Here is a 19,934-nt window from a genome sequence, read left to right as displayed (position 1 = left end):
CTTAGCATTGATTACTTTTTAAAACTTAATACGATTACTGGAAACAAATAATATTTTGAATGCTGGGAAGCTAAAGAAGAAAGAGTAATTAAGGCAGTAAGGAGTTTAGCGGAGGGCACAACATAATTTGTGAAACATAATTTCAGTTGCAGAGGGCAGCTATTTTATTATGACCAGGATGTTAAACTCTTGAGCAACCTACGTTTATTTTTATAACAAAGAGACAACCAGTAAAAGAGTTGATTTTAGGAATTTATTATTTTTTTTTATAAAAAGCAACTTCCAGAGTTCGTCATTGTACAGTCTTAGCCTGGTCTCCTACAGCATGGTAGAGCGATTAGTAATTTTTTTTAATAATGACTCAGAGGCACTGGAGATCCATAACTGCCTTCTGAATTATCACAGAAAGAAAAAAAAAAGACTTAGAAGAAGAGTTTAATGTTAAGTGTATTTAAAAATCATATTCTAGTTCTTTTAAGTTGGTTATCCAAGTATGATAATATAGTAGAGCTCAGATAACTAGAAAAGGCAACTGACCAGAACACCCCATTCCCACCTGGTGTGCATTAACAGGCATTTTACTGCGTACATCTTTATAAGGTTTGCAAACTAATTCAACCCATTTCACACAGCATTAATTATTTTTATTAAGTTCGCATCAGGCTGAAACCGTTGCTCATTATCTCACAATTATTATTATTATTTTTTTCTGATGTTTTGATGGTTTCCCTCATCTGACAGTGTTTGGACTTTAGTTACATGAAAGTTTGCGAACATCTCTGCCCATTCTAGTGATATTTACAGTGAGGTTCCCCATGGCCAGATATCCAAGACTATTCTTTAATTTGTCCTCCAGCTCTGTTCTTGACCTTGGGAAAAGAGAGACCTGGTGTCTCACTGGAATATGTGCCAAGCTTCAGGCCAGAAACTGTTTGTGGACTGATCATTAACAGAGGGGACCCCTCAAAGTTCTTATTAATGCTGTGCAAACAAGGGTCTCGTCATTTCAGTAACTGTTTGTACATTTATAAAAGCAATACAGTCATGGGAAAAACCAACAAGCACAGCTTGGTAGAATAACCTGCCATGAAATATCATTGGCTTTATAATAATTTACTACAACTGTTCTTTTTATTCACACTGGATAGGAAATGCTTCCATCTAACACATGGAATACGAATATATACAACAAAATGTTGGGTTTTATTATAAAAAAAAAACTTCACAAAGACAACAACATGGGGGGCTTAAAAAATAATTTTGTGCAGTTTCCTGATCACAATCATATGTCTGCTGCCTTTTACAGGGAATGATACAAGTACTGATAGATTTTATAAACCAGTTAAAGAATTTTCCTGCCTGTAATAGCCTACTCTTAAAATATTGCCTTGTTCATAGGTGTTTAGGTGTTTTTCCTTCTCAACTGTAATTCTAAATGACTACGGATGACACAATGAGTCCGTTTTAAGGACAAACCCTGCGAATCCTCTTCAAAATCATCATATATTTGCAGCTCCCTATTTCATCAAAATGTGCACGAAACAACATCTCAGAAACTGCACAGAGCTTCTGATTGATGTGCTGTTGAGTTCCCGAATGTTGCATTCGCACCCGATTTTTTTCACAATGTCAGCATCTCGGCTTGAATTTTCTTAAGGCCGCAGTGAGTCATGCGGCAGTGGTGTGGGGTGGACTGTTTTGTACTGCCAGCAGTCAAAACAGTTGTCATGGGCTCAACATCCCTACACTGTGAGCCTGGGGTCCCATTCTTCTATGGAATGGTTTTCTGGGGCTCAGCAATGTCCTTGCAAGTGGCTGAGACATTCTGGCCCCGACTTCATGAAGGACTATACTAAAGAAGAAGCCTAGTATTCTAAAAACAGACAATACAGGCCAGGTTGAGGGTTGGGGGAGGGAGGTTGCTTTCATAAGTCCTGGACACCATCTCTGATTTTAGCTCTATGAGAAGGCTGGGGGATTCTCTGGGAGTGGCAGGCTGGGAGAAGGGCTGGGTCTGAGGTACACTTGGAGAAGTGTCAGTTTGGCATTGACACTGCACATTTAGTGCCTATAGTCTAGGCACTGTGCCTAGATCTATTTTCCCCTGACTGTACCTTTTTTGCCTAAGGGTTTCCCATTCCCCCTTGTTTGTTTTTGTTTTCTAAATAGGGTTGGCCAATAGAGCTCGTCTCTGTCTCTCTGTCTCTTTCTCTGTCTCTGTCTTTTTCTCAATTCTAATAGGTGAGTGGTGGTTCTTTAGAGTTGTAATTTGAGGACTGTGGAAGAAGTCATTGGGCTGCATGGGAAATAGTGCTGTGATTGATTAGCAATGTCTGTCATGGCTAGAAGAATCGGTGTTTATGGAATGCATGCCAGATCCTTATGTCTCTGTTCTAAGTAAAGTGAAACAACGAGTCTGGCTTGATGGGTTCTTGGAGGATCTTTGGAGACCAGAGCCCAAAGCACTATGTTTATATTTATATTCTACTTTGTTCCTGGAAAGATTTAAGGAGCTTGGGAGAGGAATTTTAAGAACTGTGGAAAGTTGGAGGAGGAGATAATTTTGAACAGGTTGGTGCAGGAGGCCCTCAACAATGGCCCTGTTTTCTCCACTGGGTGATGAGACCCAATGTTTAGAAAGTGTTTGCAGGGCTTCTGCTCACAACAGATGTAGAACGACTTGGAGCAATGGAGTGAGCCCCAGGCAGGGTGGAAATTTCAGGCAGAGCATTTCTGGTGTATTTCCTCTGGGTCAATAGCTGATAATAAATTGTGAGCATGTTGAAAAGCCAAGGAGAAATCTATTTCCATCCACATATGTGCCTTTTTGGGGTTAATCAAATAACCGGGTGATAGTTTCCTTATTATGTCAGGACCATTGTCTCAAAGCTCTATCTAGAAGTCTCTAGTGCATAACTTTCCCAAGAAAGAAGAATCAAATCAGTGAAATTGTGTGGTAGGTGCTAGTGGTGCCATTTTGGGAAGATCAACTCACGTTTATCTCTGGAAAATGGCATCAATCACTTCTTCATATCTCAAGTGATTTAAACCAAAGCCAATCTATATTTTTAACATGCATCATTAGCAGGTTGCTCATTGACAATGTATTGTCTATGATTTAGGGGACGATGTAGGCCAAAGCCAGCCACGCCCAGCTGCTGATGGCTGTGGGTTTTAGAAACTGTCTGATGCTCCCATCAGTGTGCCCCTTATCAATGCACACACCTGACTCACTTACACAGCAACATGGCAACATACCTTTTTCCATCAGTGAACACCTGCTCTCTTCCTCACTTGGAAACTGGGAGAATTTGGAAGGAAAACATGGTGTGTTTTTACTCCTCTGAAAATCCCAGTAAGACATACTTTTGGATATCTGTCTGAGGTTGAGTTTCTTGCCACAGTGGCTACTCCAAGCTTCCCCTAAATGAGTAGGCAAAGGGTTTCCACCTTCCTGGGTGGTGCACAGGGGTGAGGATTCCTTGGTGCCTGGGCCAAGGGTCCAAGGGTCCAAGGTTAAATGATGGAGTTGGAGTGGAGGCGAGAAAGCAGCATTTAGAAACTCAGCAATGTTATTTCTTATCCGACTTCGCATCTCACCCTCAGAGAAATGATTTCTTATTGGTCTCCATGAGACACAATCCCATTTGGAGCATCTCAGCAGTTTCACTGTCTCTGGAACCCTCTAGAGGTGATGGCTGGCTGGCTATAATTGTGACTGCAGTTGCCTTGTCATTTGTTTTCAGGCATTTCAACATTTCGATTTCTTTCCGCTGATCACAATTGTCGGCACATTGGCATTATAAACCAGTTTTTAAAATGTGTGAACGTTAGTGGGCTTTGTCACCACTCATTTCCAAAGCAGAAGCCTCCTTTAACTGGAAAGACTCGTTCTAACACCACAGAGGAGCCTCCTCCCTAAAGTTTCTGAGAGAGCCCAGAGCATGAACTTTGGGTTCTAGACGGAAGGCCTAGGAGGAGGCCGGGAGGGGGGTGGTGCCCTGTTGGGAGGTGGAGCCTGAGGGGGAGGGGGAAGGGTGGAAGGTGGGGATGGAATTGGAGGAGTGGGAGCACTGGGGGGTGGGGGAGGGCAGTGGGGAGCAGGAGGTGGGGGGGTGTAGATGGGGGCAGGAGGCGGCGAGTTGGTGTGGTAGGCGTTGTTGAGGGGGTACTTGGCGGGCTGGTTGTTCTTGACTCTGGTAAAGTTGATACAGCGCCCCTGGAAGAGATCAGAGAGAAGGAGATGTGAGCTGAAGCTAGGACCTTCCAACAGGACAGGTGGGAGGTGTGGTGGGCAGCCTGAGAGAAATCTGTCCAAAGCAGACCAGTGTCTGTGACAACACTCTGCTGGCATACCACAGCCTACTGTCTCCTTTTCCCAAGCCTGCAAATTATTTGTTCACGTGCACTTTCTCTGCAGTTTGTCTCTCCAGGAGGAGAAGGGGCCTGACCTTAACTGATGCATAGGGTCAAGCCACGTCCAGAGGTCACCGGTTTTAATCTCAACAGCCTTGTCAGCCAGGCATTATTATCCATTTGCATTTCACAGATGAGGAAACTCAGGCTCAGAAAAGTTGTCACTTTCCCAAGGCCACACAACTAGGAAGAGGTGGGGTTGGTGGAATTTGAGGAACAATTACCTTCAGGATAGTTACCTGAAGGACAGTGGTCGGCAAACTCATTAGTCAACAGAGCCAAATATCAACAGTGCAACGATTGAAATTTCTTTTGAGAGCCGAAAGCCGACTTCTGCGCATGGGCCACGAAGTTTCAATCGCACTGTACGTGTATAAAATGGTATTTTGTGGAAGAGCCATACTCAAGGGGCCAAAGAGCCGCATGTGGCTCACGAGCCTCGGTTTGCCAACCACTGCTGCAGGATATACAAGTGTGTGATCTGAGACTTGGCTTGGGAGGAGAGTCACCGCAGGGACACAATGCATGTTGGTGGGAGATGTGGGGTGAGCAAACCTGTGCTCACAGGTGCCCATGTCTGCTCATCCATCCAGTCGTTAAGCCAAGTCCCTTTTCCTCCACACAGCTTTCCCCGATGACTCCAGCCTCCGTTCAGCCTTAGCCACGCCCTCCCCCCCCCCCCCCCCCCCCCCCGCCTCAAATTCTTCTCTAGTTATAATCAAGGCCGCACACCGAAGCCTACATACTAAAATCGTTTGATCTGTAAGTGCCTTGCCTTCCTGACCAGATCAGATGAAAACTTCTGAAGGGAGTGGCCTTGTTTTATACTTTGCTGCTACACGATTGGCTTAGGAATTACAATGCCATATTTAGATGCCAGCATCCCATCTTCTCTGAGCTTCCATTTCATGAGATGAAATCAGGGCCTGACTTTGTTAGGTTCAGATTGGGGGTCCACGAACTGCAGAAATAAATTACCACCTTCTCACTGCATCGCCCAGAACTCCCAGAGCAAGCTCAGGCTTAAGCTGACGGTGTAACCCAGTGCTGTAAATTCCCAGTGGGGCACGAAGTCGTCTTTTACAGGTTTATAAACCTAAGCCTTGGTTACAGTTTATTTATGATTCTGGATAAAGCTCTTTCCTTCAAGACGTTAGAGCCCTAATGGTTACCATCTGTGATAAATTCCTGTAACGGACAAGTCAGAGTTGGGATTTACTGTGCTATGCATTCTGCCCTTCGTTCCTAGACATGCCAAGTCAGACCCAGGGACGAGAGACTCATTTCCTTGGTGAAATTCCAGTCCTGGGGAAGGAGCTGCTGGTGCCTGGGGTCAGGTCCCTGTGTGGCTTCTCCCTTCCTCTGGGGATCAGCAATGGTGGATGGGCTGGGGATGAGAGGAGGCCCATTAATCCAGAGGTAGGGGTGGGGGTAGGAGAGAAAGACCTCCCTAGTCAGTCCCTGCAGCAGCCATCATGACCTCCTGGCTATAGCTGCAGGCCACTAGGGAGGGCTGAGGTGGGGAGGGCAAGAAGCCCCCTTCCCGTGGGGCCCCAGGACTGCACTCACTGTCTCCTGCTCCAGAGGACTGGGCTGTGGTTCCTTAGAGCCCCTAGTCCGTTAGAGCTGACAGAAAGCCCAGAGCATTCCTTAAGCAGCCAGAGGGGAGGGGTAAGCTCACCTCTCTGCCGTGCCCTGCTGCATGACACCCCACTGTGAGACATGGTGGGGATAACAGTACCACCTGCCACTGACAGTCATTATGAGGATTAACCTAATCAATGCTGGTGATGCCTGGCACATGGTGTTTGGAAAATGAGTCTTAGATGGGGAAATACAGACACAATAATGCCCTTATGTACTGTGGAAAGGCAAGCTGGAGGTAGTAAGTATCAGGTTGGCTGACTTCTAGTTTAGTGCCTTCGAAGTGAGCTGCAGGCACGAGCCTCTGCACGCCACACCTGGCCTCTATGATAAAACTGGCACACAGGGCCAAAATGTAGCGTTGGACGTGTGACCAGAGCAGCCCCCAGAGCCCGCCCTCTTCTGCACCCCCTTCTATCGTCTCATTGCCACGTAACTCCTGTAACTTATTCGTATAGGACCTCCCACAGTGCTTTGCACACCCAGTTGACTGATGATGCATTTACACATACTGACCATCCTGAAAAAAAAAGGTGCAGATTCCGCACAAACAAATCCCTGGGGCCAGTTACAGTAAGACGCAGTTAGGGCTTCAGGGAGGGGTGTGGCTAAAATTAAGTCCTTAAAACCTGGAGCCTGAGCAGCCAATACAAACACTGTAACACTTAGACCATATAATTGGCCTGAAGATCAGTTTACACGACATCATTTTTTGCTTGCGAGAGGATAATAGAAAGGCCAGATGTTCTCAGTGTCGTGTACGCCAGCAAATCTGCACCAGTGTTTGCTTAAAGTGTTGCTAGGACGATCGGAGCACTCAGTTCCCGCACTGGTCTGTGTAACCCAGTTTAATTCTCTGCAGGATTGTTTTTGGGTGGTTTGATTCAGATCTAAGATTGAGCTTTGATCTCAGTTTACCTCGGGGCGGCTCACTGACAAGAATGAATGGCCATTATTTTCACACATTAGCAACAAAATGCTCTAGATAAATTCCAAGAAGAAAATGCAACAATATCTCCTGCTAAGTGGCAGCTTGGCAGGATGCTAGGTGGCGTCCCTCCTAGGCTGGGAAATGCCACGTTTATCTGACTGAATCTCATGGTGTTGGGAGGATTGTTGGAAATGTCCAGGCACGTCATGTCACCTTCTTTATTATCAAAACCCTATGGGCTAAATGTTATTAGCTTCACTGTATAGAAAAAAAGATGGAGAGCTTAGCTTTATGTAAATAATGTGCCCAAGATTACACAGCCAGGGACTGATAAAAGTTGCATTGAACCAGTTCTGCTTGCTGTAGGCACTGCTCCTCTTTTCATTGTATTATCCTGAAGATAGACTGAAAGCACAAAGAACCTCTTGAAGCCCTTGTAGATGGTATAACAGAAAGTAGCCCTTGGCCACCATCCATCTGCTCTTGACATAGCTATGTAGAGATCTTTCCAGAATACGAGTCTGGCCAATTCACTTCCCAGCTCAAGATCCTTCAATGGCTCTCCATCATCATGAGAATAAAATTCAAACCCCTCTGATAGCATTTCAGCCCTTTTGTGATCTGGTCCTGATTTCCATCTTTCTTTTTATTTTTTCCACACTTGTCAGTGATTTATTTTTTTAAAGGGGGGAGGGTCCTGACTTACATCTTTCAATTAATTTCTTGCTCTTTTATTGCAGGGTGTCCAGGCTGGTCTGTCCCAAGCCTTCCACAAATATTTGTTCCATGAAAAGATATACTATGCCACTTGGTACTCTTCTCAGTATGAACATCCCTCCCTAGCTGGTGGGTGAGCGTCTCTGAGGCAGCATCTGGGTGTTCTTCTTGAGATCTTTAAAGTAGCACATGGTTCAAGTTCAAGTTGGCACTCAACAAATACTGCTCATACCCCTGAGGGTTTCTGAGGTGGAGTGAGCCTTTGTTGAAAGCTCAGATTTTCCCTGCAAGTTTAGGTTCTCAGAGGATCAAAGGTCCATGAACTCATGGCTGTGCATCTAAGTCTCCTTGGTCACTCTCTCATGGTCTCTGGACATCTAGGCTCTTGGGGGAAGGTTGGCAAGCATCCTATGTGCTCCCCTTTATTTCCACCACACTAGTCATGCTAACATGTTGCCTTCACAAATAGTTACTTTTAATTGATTTATCAAAGAAAATTGTCCCTTGACAAAACCCTTTACTTAAATTGGAGATGACACACACTGAAACAATCATGGCGTAGACAGGTCGTGTGGACCAGGTTCTGTTTTTTCCCCAGTTTTGAATGGCAGACACGAATGGTCCAAGGAGAACAGAGACAGGAAGCTGGAGGTGTGGGCTGTTGTCTCCCTTGTGGGCCAGGCCTGGGAGGCAGTTCTGCCCCTCAGGCACTCACTGTGAAGTCACTTTCTCTCTATGGGCCTCGGCTTCTTCATCTGTAAAACAGAGCTGTGCTAGCTAGATGACACCAAGGGTCTTTAAGCCCTAATGTTTTATGATTAAATCAACATTCCAGTTGTTTTGGAGCCCTTTACTCGAATATTTTAATCTGAATTCTTTTGGGGCAGTTTGCACATTTTTTTATACTATTTAGTTTGGCTAACACTTTGTATTGCATGTTTTCCAGTTGGTTATCTACACTAATAAAAGAGTAAGATGCAAATTGACTGTACCTTCACGACACCCACCAGCCAATCAGGAGTGAGCATGCAAATTAACTCAACAAAGATGGCAGGTTAACTTGCATATGCAGGCACTGAGCTTGCGACGATGCAGGCATTCCACACTGCCCCAGCCACTCTGGACCTCTGGGCAGCGTGGGAAGGCAGAAAGGCGGCTGTGGGCCGGAGCAAAATGACGGCTCTGGCTGGAGTGAAGGCGGTGCCCACAGCCAGGGGAAGGAAGGCCCATTCTTGCACAAATCTTTGTGCATCGAGCCTCTAGTCAGATTTATAAAATATTAATAAATTGAATTTCAAAATTAGGCTCTTCATTGTCTGCTCTTTTGTTATCATGGTAAAGATTCAAGCTTGACCCTGGATTGTGTGGCTCAGTTGGTTGAGCATCGTCCCAAACATGGAGAGATCACTGGTTCAGTTCCCATCCAGGGCACATGTCCGGGTTGCAGGCTTGCTCCCCAGTAGGATGCATGTAGGAGGCAGCCGATGAATGTTTCTCTCTCATCGATGTTTCTATCTTTCTCTCCCTCTTTCTCTAAAATCAATAAAAACATATTAAAAAAAAAAAAGACTCAAGGTTGACTGTGAGTTCTGAATTTGAATTTGCGGATGAAGGGGAATGTGAGAAGAATTGTGGGCTGATTGTGTGCAAATGACTTGCCAGTGGTGATCTCATGTGTGCTGAGTGTTATAAAACATTTATTTAGGTATCAGGCACGATCATTGCGGAGGGAGCTGGCCTTTGGAGATCATTAAAAATATGCAACGCTCCCACAGATTAAACAAAATAGTTCCCTATGAACAGAGGTCACTTAAGGAAATTGGGTTTCACAGGAAGAATACGAAAATAATCAGATGGAAAAAGTATAACATGTATGCCAAGTTTCTTCTGACAAATACCTTTTCTCTCTGGCCTAGTTCATTAATTATCTCGTTTGGAGGGCTGTAGGTATTTCTCAAGTTACAAATGGATTGGGTTTCCAAAATTTGTTTTAAGTCATTTGTTTAGAATTAGGAGCATAATTTCTAACTTAAGTCACTCTTGTAAATGGAGATCGGTTCTCAGGCTAGACCACAAAAGCTCATTGGCCTATTGAAGGCAATTGATGTAATCCTGCTGAAGTCGGTGTTCTAACGATACAAGAGACACATGAGCAGTGAATGGATGGAGGGCTGGATGGGATGACTTCACAGTGTTTTCTATCCCAAGATTCTCTTCATTTGTTAAGTCCTTTGTGCATTCATCCTTTTGACAAATGGTTTTTGAGTGCTCACTCTGTCCTGGACATCTTGCTGACAGTGTTGAGCAACCAAAAGCAGCCTCTGCCCTCATGAAGAACACTGTCCACAGGTGGAGAGAGGCAGCAGTCGAGTGACCCCACAAGCAATCGTATTTGTGCTCTGTGACACTGGCCTTCTTGGTCATAGTCCATGGAACCAGAGGTGGACACCTACTCTGAGCTAGGCCAATCAGATTCTCTCTTCTTGAGTTAATAGGCAATCAGTCAGTTACGGTTGATCCCTTGCATAGAGGGAGTGGGAACTGGGGGGTGGCCCTCTTCTGCCACATTCAGGGAGAAGCAGAGTTCTGATGCTATCTCTTAAAAATCCTTCACACCCATGCATTCCTCCCCACCCTCACTATTGCTCATCTTCTATAACGGCCCACTAAGTAAACCAATCTTCCTGCCTTCAGCCTTTCTCTTTTCCAGTGATATTTTGGTTTCCATATGCAATTTATATACACACACATATACAAATAAAAGTGTTTATGCACATACACACACACACACACATATGCACATGTATATATACAAGATGTATATACAAGATGTATATATGCCTATATACATAAAATCTTATGTATTTACACATATAAATATATACATACACATAGACACACATTCTACATTGCCTTCTTGCTTAAACTCTTCAGTGCCTCCCCACCTTCTAAGGGAAAATATCCAAGTTCTTGAGCAGGAACTGGCCCCTGGTCCTGCCCCCTTTGCATTTCTTTCTGCCATCCCACCCCTTTCCTTTCCTACACTCCAGCTTTGGCCCATCATTTGAAATGAAGCCACCATACTCTGGCTTTTTATTTAAAAGCTTTCATTCATAGGCCCAATGCTATCACAGGGACAAAGTGGCACAGAGAACCTGTCTTGCTTTTTCTTCTTTATCAAGGCCTGAGCTGGGGGCAAAAAGAAGGGTGTGTTGTGAGTGGTGAGGCCAGGATCCTTCTGGGTTCCCTTCTCTCCACCTTGAACTTGCCCTGTCTATAAGTTTCACATAATAGACTGCCTTTTATGTGCTGCTCACGGAAAAGGAGCCAAGGTCAATTCTTTCAGTTGATTCATTTTGCTGACACACATGCTGGCACGCTCCGTTTAATAACTTCTTCAGATGCCAAACTGAGTGTTAGATGAAAGCACAAAGGAAATATTTGGTAACAAGAGGAAACAAGAAAAATGGAAGGGTAGAAATAAAAATGGTACATCTTTAGTGGGACATGTGCAAACATAGGGTTTGTTAAGGATTACTATTGAGATAAGGCTTGTTTAACAATAACACTCACTTTTTTTCCCTATCTGATTACAAAGTTTTACACTTTCTTTGTGGAAAATTTGTAAAATGCACAAAAGAAGGAAGAAAAAGATTAGAGTTTTAAGTTATAATACTCAGAGAGTTAGTAGTTTGTGTTTATTCTTGCAGATCTCGCTCTTTTTACACACACACACACACACACACAGACACACACAGACACACACACACACACACACACACACAGTGGTGCATATATTTACAATAATGGAATTGTCCTATACAAATATTTTAAAATAACATGCTGTGGCCATTTCTCCCCTGACATTTTCAATGGTTGCATAATCTTCTATCACAAATTCAGTTATTAAATTTTTTATTGGGCATTAAGAGTCCATCTAACTTCTAATTATCACTACATTTCTAAAATAAACTTCTGAAAAGTTCTAGAATCAATTATTAATCTTTGACTTAGGATTTTTGCATCCAATTTCATATGGGAGATTGACCATTTTTCTTTTGTTGTTTACTCTTTTGTCATCAAGGTTATGTTAACTTCACAAGGGAAATTGGGAAGGTTTTCATTTTTTATGTGCTCTATATTTCTGAAATAGCATGAAATAATTAGTTCATCAAAAACAGAAAATTTTCTCAAAATCCTTCTGAACATGCTGTTTTTCTAGAGTACAGATCTTTGATAATTTAAAATGTTTTGTACCGCAGATTTTGTACCTTTTCTTGAATCCATTTCCAAATTTATCCTTTGTTAGAAAATCATTCAATTTCATCAAGATTTTAAAAAGCATTTTTACAGATGTGTACTTCATACACAGAAAATTCTTACAGTGAAATCTACTTATGGCAATATTGCTTATATTATCAATATTAGAATAGTATTATTATTATACATATTTATATGTTATGACTCTTTTTTGACTTTCAAACATTTGTCAATAAAATTGGCATTGCCAATGCAAATTTTTAAGATTTATTTTTCAGTTCTATTGATTTTGCTTTGTTCTTCTTTAATATTTTCTTTTAAAATATTTTTATTGATTTCAGAGAGGAAGGGAGAGGGAGAGAGAGATAGAAACATCAATGAGAGAGAGTCATTGATTGGCTGCCTCCTGCACGCCCCACACTGGGGATCAAGCCCACAACTGGGGTATGTACCCTTGACCAGAATCGAAGCTGGGACCCTTCAGTCTGCAGGCCGATGCTCTATCCACTGAGCCAAACTGGCCAGGGCATTAATTTGCTCTTATATTATTAGAGTCCTTGTTTCTGTTTTCTGGAGATTGTTTTAGATTCTTTTCTAAGTTTTAACTAAATGCCTATGTAGCTCATTTGTTTTCATTTTTTTCTTATTAATAATAAAATTTAATTCTATGATTTTTCCAAACCCCATAAGTTTTTATTGTGGCATTCCAATTAGCACTTTTCCAGAATCCCAGTAATTGTAGTTTTAATTTCTCTTCAACTGAACAGTAATTTATGAGCATGTTTTAAAACTCGTAAGTGCTTTTATTTAGAAAAAAAGTTTAATCCCTTATTGCTAAATTCCAGATTTTTGAGTGTGTGTGTGGTGGGAAAATGTGGCCTGTAAAAATACCGTCTTTTTTCCCCCAGGTTTTCTTTGTTGCCCAAGTTATAGTCAGTTTTTACTAATTTAAAAAATAATATGAATTTTTCTATTTTATGGATGCACTGTTAAATTACTATCCACTAATCATTTTTAGTAGATTAGTTAAAGCCTTTTTCTATATATTTATTTATTTTTCAACTGCTTGATCTATTGAGTCTAAGAGTGGTATGGGTTTCCACCCTTATTCAAATAATGATATTTGCTCAAATATTTCAAATGATATCTACTCAAATTTGACTTTGCTGCTTTGGTAATCGGGCCACCCAAGAGCAGCAGGGAGGGGGCCTTTCTCAGCAGTCTGGGCAGAGAGGATCTCTTTGGTTCCAAACAATTCTCTCTCCCTGCCTGGCTGTAGCTGGGCTGAAAGGTGGCTGCATCCATTCCTTCCTTCCCGCATGCATGGGGCCTCCCTCATGGTCAGGAGCAGTCTGTGATAGTTTTGAATAATGGAATAGGATGGAAGTGATGCTGTGTCTGATAAGAGTCCTGGAAGTTTCTGCTCCCTGTTTTTTGTGCCCCAAGCCTCCATGGGAGAAGTCTAGGCCACTTCACTGTGGGGAGAGGCCATGCCGAGGAGACTGAGGACACCTAGCAGCTTGGATGACCAAGCCCTCTTGGACGACCCGTCCAATCAACCATGGGATGACTCCAGCTCTAGCCACTATCTGACTGCAACTGTATGAGAGAATTCACAGCCAAGCAGGTCAACCCAGAGAACCGTGAGAGAAAGTAGCCAATTGTTGTTTTAAGCCACTATAGTGATACAGAACAATACTGAAACAGACAGGCTTTTTACTGATTTGCCTGATGCTTCCTCTCCCCTTACTACCATTTAAATCTAACTCAGAAGGCTATACAGTTGGCCCTCCACATCAGTGAGCCCCCCGCCTGCAGATTCAAAAACAGCGGATTATAAAATTAGAAAAAGAGTTACGTTGTTGCTGACGTGTACTGTGTAGTTAGGCCTGTGATGGTTGTGTCTGTACTAAATATGTACAGACCCATTTTGTCCTGATTCCCAATACAATACAGTATAAAAATTATTTATATAACATTTCCACTGTATTGGGTATTACAAGTACTCTAGAGATGATTTTTAAAGTATACAGGAGGATGTGTGTAGGCTATATGCAAATGGCATACCATCCTATCCTATCTAATAAAAGAGTAATATGCAAATTGACCATCACTCCAACACACAAGATGGCCGCCCCCATGTGGTCAAAGATGGCTGCCCCCATGTGGACACAAGATGTCTGCCACAAGATGGCTGTCAGGGGAGGGTAGTTGGGGGGGACCAGGCCTTCAGGGGAGGGCAGTTGGGGGGAACCAGGCCTGCAGAGGAGGGTAGTTGCAGGGGGTGGGAGGGGACCAGGCCTGCAAGGGAGGGCAGTTGGAGTCAATCAGGCCAGCAGGGGAGGGCAGTTAGGGGTGACCAGGCCTGCAGGGGAGGGCAGTTGGGGGTGACCAGGCTTGCAGGGGAGGACAGTTAGGGATGACCAGGCCTGCAGGGGAGGGCAGTTGGGGGCGACCAGGTTGGGATTGGGGGGCAGTTGGGGTCAACCAGGCCAGCAGGGGAGGGCAGTTAGGGGCAACCAGGCCTGTAGGGGAGGGCAGTTAGAAGCGACCAGGCTGGCAGGGGAGGGCAGTTAGGGGTGAACAGGCCTGCAGGGGAGGGCAGTTAGGGGCAATTGGGCCGGCAGGGGAGCAGTTAGGTGTCTATCAGGCTGACAGGGAGTGGTTAAGGGGGTGATCAGGCTGGCAGGCAAAAGCGGTTAGGGGCAATCAGGCAGGCAGGCAGGTGAACGGTTGGGAGCCAGCAGTCCTGGATTGTGAGAGGGATCCCAGATTGGAGAGGGTGCAGACTAGGCTGAGGGACCCTCCCCTCCCCCCATGCACAAATTTCGTGTACCGGGCCTCTAGTTTTATATAAGGGACTTAGGCATCCTCATATTTTGGTATCTGCTTGGGGTTCGGGAACTAATCCCCTACAGACACCTAGGGACAAATGAACTGTAGCTCTATTTGCTGGCTTATCAATGGCAGTTTGGGAATGTAAGTTGATTTTTGGAAAAAAGTCTTTGTCCTGCTCACCTCATTTGGGAGGTCTGAGAGCATGGGGCTGGGAAGCTGCCTGGACCACAGGAAACAGGACAACATACAAAAAGCCTTCACCTCCTAATTGGTTTCTCTGACTCCATAAGAGGCATGGATGTGAAGGCCTCTAAGGTGCTGCTTTTGTACACCACACCAAGATCTTTACCTCTAAGGAGTATGAGGAAGGCACGTTTTTCTAAGGGGCTCTGGTCCACACTGAACCAAGGGCAAAGATCTTCCTCCAGGTGGTGCAGTCTGCCACCGCCTCCTGCCTCCTAACTAGTCTCTGAAACCGGGTGCCCCTTTCCAATACATCCACAAGGCAGCCACATGAGCCTAACATCTCAGGATCATGCCACATCCTAGATCCCCTCCCCAGTTTCCATACGACTAAGATCACAAATATCGACGTGGCCAATAAGGCCCCACATGATCAGCTTCACCTCCTGCCAGCTCCTCCTTCTCCCCACCTGCCAGCGCCACGCCTCCTTTCAACTCCGTGGTCATCTCTATTTCATGACCTTTGTATGTGTCTTTCCTGAAACATTCTTTCCCCCCACCCTTGCTTGGCTAAATTCTGTTCACATCTCATGTCTCAGCTCAAAGTCACCTGTCAGAGAGGTTTTCCCTGCTGGTACCCAATCTCAATGAGGCCCACCTGCTAATTTCTTTCATGGTTTCCTGCCTCTTTCCTTATCAAACTTTGTCATTAACTGTCTGTCACTGCTCTTTGTTGCCCATTGTATTCCTTTCCCCACACAGAGCTGGCACACAGAGGGCTGCCACAGTATTTATAAAATAAAAGAATGAAGAAGCAGACCCTGCTTTCTAGGAAGATGGTAAAACATTTGTCAAATACCACATTAAGCCCTGCAAACATTATGATACTATTTGTCTCATGTGAATAAGCTTAAAAGCCCATCTAATGGGCACGGGTGGTCATCGTGTTATAACTGTAATAGCCAGGAGTGATGCAAGCCCTACGTTTGTTATTCTAAAATCTCACCACCACCGTGTAAAGTAGGTATTACTATCCCTATTACAGATAAAGAACTGGAGGCTCCTAAAGGCTAGGACCATTCTCCAGGGCCATACAAATAGGAAGTGGCAGGGTCAGGATTCAAACCTAGTTTGCTCTGACTTTGAGGCTGATGAGCTTTTCCTTCAAGGCTGTTGCCTTTGAACGGGGTTCTGCAGGATTCCTCCAGCCTCCAGGTATTAGAGGCTGAGGGGGTTGGTGGAAGCCTGGAGGGGCCTCTCCCAGCTGGGTCCTCTGGAGTGAATTCGGCCGCAGAACCCAAATAAACACTGTGAATCCAGGGTACAGAAAGGTGACCTCATGGTTAGTAAGAGCAGTCTTTGCTCTTTGTCTGAAGACCTGCAATGGGGGAGGGGGGAGTGCTAGTGGTTTGGCCCATTCCCCTTTCTAGTGCCACAGCCACCAACCCGCTCCCAGTTCACTGAGGAGGAGGATTCTTGAGGCTGAGAGATGTGGTTGGGATGGGGCAGAGGAATGCAGTGGCGAGGCTGTGTGGGGACGCACCCCGATTCTGAACGGCTCCCTCTGTTTCTCTGGGAGCTTCCGCTGTGAAGCGGCATAATCATGAATAAGGAAGAAACCCAATGGGAGTAGCAATACTTTTTGCCCTCTTTCTGGCCATCACAATTTCCACCGGGTCCTTCCATGTTTTCTAGCCTTCTTTCTTTGAGGGCAGGGACTTTGTCATATTACTTGGTCTAAAACTAGCTTCAGGAAGAGCATTAGACACTTAGTATTTCAATCAATGAGCTTCGGAAAGGGGTTGAAGGGTCACATTGCTGGAGAGGGAGCTGCGGAGCGGGCAATGTCAGTCTCTGAGCTTCGTTCTCCTTTCTCAGCTCAATGGTCTCCTCCATCCTATCTCCTTTGCTTCCTCCCATCCCAAGATGTTAGTGCCTGTGGGGTGAACTGAGTAGAACTCCAAAACTGCTTTGCCTGAGACATCCTCTTCCCACCCCTACACCCCAGGCATGTCCAGCCTACCGCTGGGTCTGATATTCTCAACCTTAAGAGTCCTCTGTGGGCATCTCACAGAGATCCCTCTTAAAATGCCCAACTGTTACCGGGAGGGAAATTCCCTGGGCATTGGCACACGGCAACATGTGGATTTATCAGCACAATCATCTAGCCTTTTGAGGCCACGGAGAGGGCACTCAGGATTGTTAAGTCTGGGGTGCTGGTGGTCTGGAGAAAGGGACACAGGAAGGCCAAATTTTGGTGGGAGTCGGGGAGGCAAAAGGATAAAAGTGTGCAGAGCGCTGAAGAGAAAGGATGCGAGCGGCTGGCCGCTGGCCGGTATGTTAGCACATGAGCTCATTCCCCTCGGCTGGGGGAACCACAGAAAAGGGAGGGAAGGCAACACCACAGATATGTCCATGGGTCTCTGAACTAGTGCTTCCCTTCCCAAATGTGAGCCAGGAACCCAGGAGAGATGGTTTAACCTCCAAGGAGATTTCTTTCCTATGCTAGTCACCTGGTTATGATGTGGCCTAGTCACAGGGTTGTTCTATTTTAGGAATATTTTCACAAAAGGGAGCGGCTTGAACTCCTCTGCTCTTGTCTGAGGACTGCTATGCAGGACTGCACCAGGATGTCGGACAATCTTTTATGTTCTTGTGAAGAGGGTGCCTGAGCTAAGGGTGGGGCTTGCTAGGCACTTCCTGAAAGAATGGAATGCAAGCCCATTTTCTGAAACTTTGAAGTCAGGCATTTACTGGCCTAGGTGGGGATTTGAGGGCAGGAGAGAGAGGAACAGGGAGGAAAAAGGTGGTGGAGCTAAAGTGAAGAGCCGCAAAGGGACCCAGGACTTCTTCGCAGGAACAGAGCAATTCTAGGAGAAGCTGTAGCCTAAATCAGAGGCCGATTCCTCTCTGGGTCACTTCAGCCCATTTTCAGAGAGAATCGACACAATCTTCAGTCAATGAAAACCAACAGTGATGTCAATCCTGCTGCTTTCAAGGAAGTTGTCAGTCATGGAAACCTGACCTCTTCTTTAAGCTTCTGACAAATTATCATACACAACCTGGCCAGAAGGCTGATATCTCTTAGAGGAATTAAAAGCGAAGTCCCCAAATTTCATGCCTTGAAAAAGAGGATCCTACTTGTTTTTTTGACTTGCTCATGCCAGAGCTAATCTGGAATTTGTATTGACGTAAGTCATCTTTCGAAGGCCACTGACACAGTAGTTGCTTTTCTATTACTGTAAATGCTGCTCCAGAGGCGGGGGCTCCGGCCATACTGTTACAGTGGACGGCACCCGGCCTGGCTGTTGGCAGGACCAGGTGGGGATATGAACATAGTTTATGCACCAGAGTTTACATCTCAAAAGGCACCGGTTGAGGTGTGGTTTTTGTGGACATTCAGTAGCTCAATGGCTAACTAAAAATTGGGTCTACATCTACATTTGAGATTACACAAATTATCTGGAATACGATACTTTTAAGCCATTTCCTCCTTTAGGGACTTCATATTGGTTTCCCTAGGCATGGTCTTGCTTGATTTTCAGATATTCTTTCTTTTGACACCTCCATTTGATTTGATTACACTGACAGAGCCAACACTCAATGAAAGTATTTATTTTTTACTCTAGGCAAACTTTCTAAAAAATTAAAACTTTTTTGGGGTCATTTTGGTCACGATGATGGTGATGATGTTTCCCAAGTGTTGGCCCTTGTCTGAACTGAGTTTCAACGATGACCTGGGAGTTTGATTCAGCCTTCGAGGAGCTAAAGGAGACAATCTCGAGTTATTTTGATCATGTAGATAGCTCTCCTTATAATTCCACTGTGTGAGAAAACTCAGAATCTTCCTCTCTCCAGGTTGCTGAATTAGTAGGAGGGAAAACTTAATGCACCAAAGACAGAAAACAATGGGAAGGAAAAGTGTCGGGGACTTAGAAAGGGAAATCAGTCACATACCAGCTGAAGAGTCACAGATACTATTTGCCTGAGAGTGACATAGGAGGTTGCTTGTAACCTCTCCTATGAAAGGAGCTGGCTGAGTAGGGCATGGCGCTGCCTCTGGCCTGTAAATGTCCAGGTTGTTGGCCCTGAATCCCTCTTGTCTGTCCAACTTTTTTCCCTATTCCTGCAGCCTGAAGCGATCTCCCCTGTGGACCATGGTCCCATCAGCACAGCCTCTGGGGCTTCTGAGCTGAGGTGACCTGAGGTCTGCTCAGAGCTGCTCTGGGCTGGAAGAGAGCCCTTCCTTTCCTTGCTTCTCTGGGACCCCCAGGAACCCCCAAAGTGTGGAATATGATGATATGAAGGGACTCTTTCTGAAGGCAAATCACAAATGTATGCATTCTTTACATTTATATCTGAAAGTGCCTTAAATAGTTCAAAAAGGAGCAGTTTTAGAAAGAGAAAATTAATGCAAGATAAACTTTGAGAAGGTTCTGTGTCAGGCATGATTTATAGGCCAGACATGTCAGTCTCCCACTGCTTTGGAACACAGCTCTTCCTGTGAATGAGAAGAATCCTTTGAAAAGTTTATTTGGATATGTTGGTGCTGGGACCCTGGTCCTGTCCTGCCTTAGTCTACGGAAACCTAGATAAGGATGCCTCTTCCTCCAGCACTTTTCACTCTCCAGCCCCTTCCTCTCCAGCCAGTGATTCGGGGTCATTTCCACCCCCTCCGGCCTGCTGTTGCTCTGACTGATACAGAGACTACTTAGCCCACCAAGTAGTCTCTGATGGAAAAGACCGTTTTCTTTTTCTTTTTTTAAAAAATTGCTAGAGTTCATTACTACTGCTACAGAGAATGACTAATTATAATTTTGCAGTGGGGACAGTGATGTATTGTCACTCTGGAATTAACACTAGGAAAACAGCATTGTCCACTTAAGACCATTGTTAGAATACTGAACGCTGGCTTTTTGAGTTCTCAATGTTTTTCATTTTTAAG

General features: G+C 44.7%; 1 protein-coding gene across 1 annotated transcript in view; it reads right to left on the bottom strand.

Annotated features, from left to right (window-relative positions):
* Positions 1-239: 239 nt before the first annotated feature.
* ANTXR1 (ANTXR cell adhesion molecule 1) overlaps positions 240-19,934 on the bottom strand; it is a 223,807-nt gene continuing 204,112 nt past the window's right edge. Inside the window, exons 18-19 of the mRNA XM_054728105.1 lie at positions 3,259-4,219; positions 240-391 (exon numbers count right to left, since the gene is read on the bottom strand). Of these exons, the coding sequence (XP_054584080.1) occupies positions 3,959-4,219 (261 nt within the window). The 3' untranslated portion in view covers positions 240-391; positions 3,259-3,958. The remainder of the gene's footprint in view (positions 392-3,258; positions 4,220-19,934) is intronic.

Source organism: Eptesicus fuscus, chromosome 16 (assembly GCF_027574615.1).
Source record: "Eptesicus fuscus isolate TK198812 chromosome 16, DD_ASM_mEF_20220401, whole genome shotgun sequence".
In the NCBI taxonomy this organism is placed as follows: Eukaryota; Metazoa; Chordata; class Mammalia; order Chiroptera; family Vespertilionidae; genus Eptesicus; species Eptesicus fuscus.
Note: the sequence above shows the minus strand (reverse complement) of the source record. Positions and strands in the feature narration are given on the sequence as shown.